Genomic DNA, 8,140 nt, shown 5'->3' with positions numbered 1-8,140 from the left:
TTTCCCTAGTGGTCTTCAATCTGAGTGGGTGGAAGCTCCTCGCACATCCGGTGGATGAACCCTCATGATTCGCTGAGCTGTCCGCATCCGGAAGGACATTCCTCTCCGAAATCTCAGCCATCCACATCGTGTCTCGTGTCTAACCGTCAGCAACTGATTTTCGCAGTCCATGTGTCCGGAGGCATACGGATGAGAGTAGCGCTCCGATTTTTCGTAATCCTCAGCTGGTTCAGGATAACGATGCTGATCGTTGTCCGAATCTTGGACCATTGTGGCTGTGGCCCTGTGGGTCTCCCCGTCGTAACTCAGAGGGAGTCGCCGGTCTAGTCAGGTAAGATTTCTTATATGCCCCCCTCCTTGAATCAATCTATATCGGATATAGTCCATATTCTAGAGATACCACGGTAAAGGAAACAACGAGACCTGATGCGTCAAAGTTCCTGCGTTTACGGTACATCAACATCTCACCTACATCTTCCTCAGATGGCAGACGAGTTTATTCGTCGGTTAGTATTCCTTAATCGACTCCAAAGACCTCATGCTCCCATTGCCTCAAAAGTGTCTCCTCCACTGGAGTAATCTTCATTGAAGCAACTCCGTCATTTCGAGACTGCGTGCGCCTCTGAACCCCCTCGATATCCACATTCTACTCCGTTTGATAGGTTCAGCTGTTCTCGGCACCGACCAGCTCTGCTCCGATAAGATCTCGAACCTTAAAATAAACTTTCTAAGCAAGATATCAGAACAGAGTCAGGAATTTATTAGGCGGGGATTCCATTATGAGCTTATTTCCAGAGACGAGTCGTTGCGAGAGGCCGATCGACCCTCGATCGATTGTTTTAAGGAGATCAGGTAGGCGAGAATGGATTTCTCATCAAATCTCGACAGCTCGAAATCTTCGGCATCCAATAGTCTGAAAAATGAGGCCTTGTTTTAGAGAGGTATGACATCGAATCATGGATCAGCGGACTCATGCAGGGTAGGGGGTATCGTACCTCGGTGTGCCGAACTTTTCCTCGGCGAGCTGGAAGACGGTATTCAGGACGTCTGCAGAGCTATCCAGATCGATTTTTTGCAGCAGAGACTGGAGTTCATCATTCGCCAGATGACTCATCAATAGCGCTGCGAAAGCTAATCCCTTTTTCCAGGGCGCTCCGAGATTCTGAACATCTACATCGAATTTTCGACATTCCTCGCGGCACCACCTCAGAACGGCGGATCTGATCTCTTTCTCGGATCGGGCCTGGGGAGTCTAGGGAGAACTTCGGTTTAGCCTTATGACGGGTATCTGACTTATGCATCCTTAATGCAATCATCTGAACTACCGGGGATGTTTGTAGTACGGAATATGACTCCCGTGGAGACTAGTCTCGGTCTCATGATAGAATCCAGAACGGAACACTTCTTTATGTGAGGACGGGATGAACAATAATCATCGAACTAATCTATGGGGAATGATCGAGCTTGCCTCAGGTGATTCATCCGGAGCATACGCGTACTGCGCCAGAATCAGACACCATAGAACCCGCAGAGTGGGCTGGATTTTGTTCCCGACGATGTCTCCCGCTCCAACATCCGAAAGGTCCGCACCGAACTGAATAATTGATGGAGATGATTGTTGGTGGGTACCTCCTCATCGTCGATGGAAGGGCTGCTTCCAGCTGTTCCTCATGGATACATTCCAAATACCTGTCGTTGGAGGAAGGCGAGAACCTGATTGATATTCTCCATCCATCGATATCTGTTAGACGACACTTCCGGAATGCGGAAGGATGCCCCGCAGAGCTCGACGCATAGTTGCATCAGAATACGACCGTCTGTCAGTCCTACGAGGAGATCTCCTCGCGGAGGGAGCTTTTCCTGCAGATGTCGAGGCTTATTGTTAGTTGTGTTCAGGCTTGCACAGGGGCCCGCACGCTGAAGTGAAGACCACGGGCGACGCGTTATCATTCTATGCCCGATCCCACCCGAAACCCAAGCTGACCCCCTCCGTTGGAGGGCACGCGTCTGAATGTGGCCCCGGGCTTTCTATATCCCGAAATTCGAAGTGAGATCAATCCTCAGACAGGTAGAAATTGTGTAGATGCATCAATAATAATTGCTGATGAGTATTCTTGATGCTCACGGTGAGCACGGAATCCAAGTCAATGGCGCCCCTGGACCATACCGAAGAGATCCCGGGAAACGTGATGACCGGAATGACTCGATTCCGTGGACTTTTGGAACCATCTCTCCTCGAGCAACTCAATTGACAGCACTCCGAAGGTACTCGAAGCTCCGACCGAGAATGATCCGACTGCTCCTCCGACTCAGTATCTTACGGAATGCCCTGCGTGCCGATGATGAAACTCTCAGGATTTACGCACATTTCGAAGTTTTGCTCGAATCCACCGAGAGAATGTCTTCCGCTGAAGCTGAATGCTTTCCTCAGCCAGCGCTTGGATGCGCTTGATCTCATAGACCCGCGCCCCCATCACAACTGCCCCGCGACACACACTCGGTTTTGATAGAACGCGCACAGCTGGAAAGCGACTTGTGAAACGTGAATGGCTCACGCTTTCAGGATCACGTCGATTTGAGGCGTCCCGACATCAGAACAATAGAGTGCATTGAGAGAGCGACAAAAACGCCGAAACTGGGTGAGTCAACTATATTGTCCGCTTTCATGACGTTGGTAAGCATGGCAGCAGTCATCTCCTACTCATCCTGTAGATTCCTGTCGGTAGGCACCTAGAGCGGCGGCATCGAGGATGCCGGGGGGACGTCCAGGAAATCGGGTTTTTTGAATGAGATGGTGCGAATAGTCAAGAATCGGATTCGGCTGTGGTGGAAAACTACCCGTTGCTGATCAGACGCGAAAGAGAGCACGAAATATGAGAGACATCCCCGGAGCTCTACACCTGGTTCAAGCGGAAGATGAGGGAACCACTACGACGAGGATTCACGAGGCCTTCCCGGAAGCTTTCGCTTGCTTCGCGAAAGAACGAATCTTGGATCACGATATGCAGCAGATGGTTTTCGCAAGCTGGCAAGCAAGTTTGACGGAGGTTGAATCACTACATCACACTGATTTGGAACAACGAAATTCATTTTAACATTGCTGTAACATTACGCTCCGTCGGAATTCTCAACGGGGAAGCTCCTTCTTCTCGCCCGCAGGTCGGAACCTCGCTGACTTAATCTTCGTTCCGCTCTCGATCTGGGTAGACCCCGAGCCTATGTTTTCGCCATCAGGCTGGTGATACTCTTGTGGTATGTTGACTTCGTACGATGGGAAAGCCAGATTCGAGCCTTGCCCCCCGCAATATGCAGGGTTCTCGAAAGTTACTTTGCGGGACATGCTCATCCGGAGCGGTGTCGTGCAGCTTCTTGAGAATCTCCGCAGGCGACGCTTCAATGCTGGAAAGCGAAACCCATACATCAACCGTGTTTTCGCCCTCGCTTGATGAACGAAGTTCACCGCGGGAGCCGATTGGGGGAATGGCATCCAAGGGGATCGTGAAAGTATGGAAAATATGCAATGCATCTAGTATCGAGTGAGCCGAAGCTTTAGCTCGGGGGATGGTCGGGAAGGAACTTCGCTGCTCGCCAGGAGTTCTGATTATCGAGAGGGAATCGGACATACCTAGCGGCAGAGTTTGCTTGCTCCAGCACCTTTTGGTTGCTCGAAGCATCTAGGTGAATCGACATAACCCGTGAGAAAATATTCCGCACCCTGCGGTACTCACCCCGAGATTGACTTGAGAAGCACGACATTGTAAACGCATTTGCGCACTCTCCGTGTTGGGTCTTAGTCACAGGACCTCGGCGACTTCCCCTTGGGTCTAGTCGCCGTTCTCTGGGGACGACTCAGTCGAACTCTGGCTCCAATGAGGCTGCTGAAAGCCATGACTGCACTGGTGATGACAGCCACCGCAAAGTGAGCCATCTATTTAAGATCGAACGGATTTGGTCATGTTTTGCGGCCAAATAGTTGCTATGGCATCAGCAACGGACCCTTTGATCATTGCCTCGCCGTGGGATTCGAAGCAAGTCCTAATGAGTCTATTTCGACGGCGGAACATCGATGAAGTGTTTGTGACGAGCATACGCTGTGCGGAAGGAAAATTAGTTAAGTGCCACCGGTAAGCGCACGATGTGTCATCGTTGATACCATATGATCCGGTCTTATCGGCTACCACACGACTACCGTCCCAAACTTCCCCCTTCTGATTTTTTTTATCTCTAGCGTTGTAATGGCCAAATCCTGCGAGGGAGCCATCCCGAAGTTCGTCACCAGATGCAGCGTAGAGATGGTAGAGAAGTTTGTGGAAGTTTGTTACGGAGTACGGACGCACATTTCGGTCTACGACGTTCCCGAATTCTTGAGAATCGGTGAAGATCTCAAGCTCCGAGACCCGATGAGGGTGACCCTGATCGAGGCGTTAATAGAGCAGAAATATTTCCTCTCAAGGCCGCATCTCGCGAGGCTGGTGCCGAGATCGATTCTGAAGCTCACCGATGGCGATGGACCTGAGTGGACTCATTTCTTGTTCCAATGGTGGAACAAGCAACCTCGAAGAGAAGTTCTGTACATCGAGCTCATGAAAAAGTCCAAACTGAAATATTCTGGTTCGACAGCGTCGGTCGCAACCTTGAGTTCCACAAAATTTTACCTTCACCGGTGATTCCAAAACCTTGCCCTCGAACTTCTGAGAGATTAGCCCCGGTGTGGGCCGATGGCATTAGGGAGCCGCACCGGTCAAGTACTGGGCCGGTGACTGACGTCGCAACCCAATTCTGGAAAGAAAAGTCTCATGGTCCCCTTGGCCCTATATCCTAGATCTATCCACCCGACGTGATCGGAAGCTTGAACCCCGGGTCTAACACGAAGTCGGGGGCACTACCGGAACCTCCGAGAGAGTTGTACTGGACTGCTACATGGGTAGGTCCGATTCTTTCGTAGCGTTTGCCACCCGATAGGGACCAGACAGGGTATCTGCGTCGATCCTATCACTACGTGCTAAGCCGACGACCATCGGATCTTGTCCAGCTCTTTTCCGGTTCTCGATCTGTTCCCGATGTATTTTCCTGCGAATAGTGCTGCTTCGGCTCCGTTGTGCACTGTTGGTCGATGCCGGGGGCTTTCCATTCACCCTATTCCCAAGACTCTATCCCCAATCTCGAGAGATGCGGCGGATCCCATTCCCTCCGATGGACCAAGGAGCTACCGGAAGCACGACACGGTACTTATGTCTTTTTTGAAGAGTCTCGTGTTTTATTTGAGTAGATTCAGTACGCGTCTATGGGGTGTCGATATTATCGACCTCCTGTGAACGTGAATGGATTGGTTGAAATGATTTTTCGAATATAAATGAGTACTTCGATGAATGGATATATTCAAAGGAAAGAGAAAAAAACATGAAAACATCTTCAGTAATAATTGGTTTGTTTACTTATTCGTAGAATGTCACCGGGTTTTTAGCGCTGCTCTCCAGATCTCAGCTTATCAGAGGTCGGGCGTTCCCACCTCACGTCTTTTGAGGGGGATCTGCTCCGGTTCAGCGTGTTGTACGTCTACATCGACTACCACTGACCATAATAACAAATATTTCAATAATAATAATATTACCGGGGTAAATGGTGACACACACACACATTCGCGCGCGCAAACGCACACATACATCGATATATATATATATATATATGTGTATGTATTTATATATATTTATAGCGTCTCGTCGTCGTCATTATCATCATCCTCGTGATTCAATGCAAAGTTCGTTCAATCTTCCATTCGTTCGCGCGACCGTACGTCCAACCGTCCGCTCGTTCGACCGTTATTCCGTACCTACTCAATATCAATTACGCAGGAGTTTCTGCGGCTGCTCTATGTTTCTACACGTATTGAAGTATATTAATAATTATTATTATTCGAAGTCATATTCGGTGATAATGACCATCATCATCCCTGCGTCGTTGGATAATAATTATTCCCGTATCTAGAGAAGGTTATGTCAATGATATTCGTACTCTCTAGTCCACAAGCTAGTAGCATCGGTCAAATATGAAGTGAATAAGTTACTCTCGCTAATACTGAAGATCTACAAAAATGGCTAAGAAGGGCTTTCGTCTCGAGCTTGTCCCGGCGACAGCTGAAATTTTGTCTCGAGAACTCACGCGCGTACCCTTCTACGGTATGGCTTCATGTTCTAAGTACATTGTTGTTTTGGAAACTCTGTATGCGGCAACGGCGGCGGCAGAATCGTCGTCGGCTGCAACCTCACTGTGAAAACGGGAGCTTCCCGCTCGATTCTCGTTCTCCGCTTCTCCATGGCTCGCTCTCCTTCCGAACACACTCACTGACCAATTCCGTCAAGGAATTCCGTATGCTCATCAGGCGGAGAATGAAGTTCAATCTTCAGGCTCACGGGGAGAGGATTCAGGCGCGCGACCCGAAGAGGAGAACTGCTGATCGCTGTCAGTCAAATCTCATTGGAGATGCAAGGACTATTTACAAAACTGAGAACACTCATCTTATGAGTGATTACGGGAATGGTGGTTGCTCTGCCCGAAGTGTCCGACTGGTTCGAAGATTTGTCGCTCAAGCGGCACACCCCTTGTAGCAGATGAGCCAGTCCATGGAGCTGACTCTCGTTTTCCGAGGGGAAAGAAGCGAAGAAAGTCAATGTAAGCGTCAATATCATCATCATCATCGTCATCAGCACGAATGAGTGAGTGCTTGAATGAATGAATGAATGAATGAGAGAATGGATATAAATGAATGTGGTCTATCAAGCATCGATCCGCTCAAAGGCCGACTTTTCGATGCTAAGTATCAACAGGGAGACTGTCTGGGACAATTCTACGTGGGGAAAGACTTAGGCAAGCTGGGGATTTTTGTCTAAACTACGATCTTGTTCCTCTGTGACGATTCTTCGCTATGAGTTCCCATTCACAATTATATAAATATATATATATATTTCTTCCATTTCACTTATATATATATATTTATACGTAACTATGTATATGCTCCACCAATATTGCAAAAACTAGCATTTAGTAGTTTCTCATCAACTACTAATCATGCATCTTTACGATGTAATAAGTACTAGGCCGCCCTTCAAGGCTAGGCCTCTTTGGCTGGCTGGCTGGCTCGCTTGCCCGTTTGCACTGTGGCAGACGCTGCTACGCATGGGTTTGATGAATGATGTGGTAAACCAATCAGTCAATCAATCAATCAATCAATCGATTAGTCGCAAGAATATGAATTCTCAAGCGAACCGATGACGATCATATTTCCTCAGGCTATAAGAAAGTCCTAGAAAAGCAGTGGAGAGTCGTTGCAACAGACGACAATACAGATTTGGTTCAGGGCGGAGGCCTTTGAATCCCGGAGAAACCGAGTGCATCACGGAGCATAAAGTAACATTTGCATACAAGCTCACAAAATCGACGACGCCGACGTGGGTTGTCTTCGTTTCTTGCTCGCTCTGCTATAAACTCGCTTCTATCCTTGTTGCGGAGAAAGGATGCGTGATCTATTTACAGTGATGGCGATGCGCACGATGAGGAGGATAAGGCGGCTGTCAATGTCGTTGGCGAAATCCGTCGACACAGGGCGCTGCTGCTGCTGGATGATGATTGAGTGCTGTACGGGGAAACTGTGATTTGTTTCGGGTAGTCCCCAGGTTTTCCATCTCCCGGCAGAAAACAGGCGGATCGATGGACAAACGCGGTGAGGGTGAGGACGTATAAAGGCTGGCTTTGCTATCTGTTGTTTTTTTTTGGCACCCGGCATCTCAGAAGGATCAGAGCTGACATCGGCAAGGGGGAGCTGGGGAAGGAGCAAGAGAGTTTGCAGTAATCTTCGGTGTAGTAGAGCCTCCCGCGCCGTTCGCTACGAGTAGTCACACCTCCTCGGCTGTCCGCATGGTTTTCACACGCTCAGTCACTCATGTTGTTTCACGGGTAGCTCAAGACTCGTTTCTTCCTTTTTCCATTCTGCTTTCCTTTCAAATCGTCCAGTTCGTCCAGCATTCCACTAGATTCGAAGATGTGTGCGTTCAGATTTTGAAGAGAGACTTCAACGTCGGTGCTCACTCGCAAGATTCGCTTGGTGAACTGTGGTTCAGGTGATGTGTATGTGAGTGTGTACTGG

At 48.9% G+C, this 8,140-nt stretch overlaps 1 protein-coding gene across 2 annotated transcripts; it reads right to left on the bottom strand.

The window, feature by feature from the left end:
- Positions 1-741: 741 nt before the first annotated feature.
- Positions 742-4,073, bottom strand: LOC100897481 (spectrin beta chain). Of its 2 annotated transcripts, XM_003741354.1 has the most exons (5): positions 3,729-3,911; positions 1,690-1,860; positions 1,469-1,594; positions 996-1,252; positions 742-913 (listed from the first exon to the last, which is right to left on the bottom strand). In XM_003741354.1, exons 1-5 carry the CDS (start codon positions 3,765-3,767, stop codon positions 778-780), a joined length of 729 nt encoding a protein of 242 aa, XP_003741402.1. In that variant the 5' UTR covers positions 3,768-3,911; the 3' UTR covers positions 742-777. The 2 variants fall into 2 exon arrangements, 1 of the variants encoding a protein (XP_003741402.1); XR_001951162.1 differs by lacking the exons at positions 742-913; positions 996-1,252; positions 1,469-1,594; positions 1,690-1,860 and adding an exon at positions 2,981-3,399 and having other exon boundaries at positions 3,729-4,073.
- Between the last annotated feature and the right edge of the window lie 4,067 nt (positions 4,074-8,140).

Source organism: Galendromus occidentalis, unplaced genomic scaffold, assembly GCF_000255335.2.
Source record: "Galendromus occidentalis unplaced genomic scaffold, Mocc_1.1 scf7180000077167, whole genome shotgun sequence".
In the NCBI taxonomy this organism is placed as follows: domain Eukaryota; kingdom Metazoa; phylum Arthropoda; class Arachnida; order Mesostigmata; family Phytoseiidae; genus Galendromus; species Galendromus occidentalis.
This window is presented reverse-complemented; position numbering and strand designations above follow the sequence as displayed.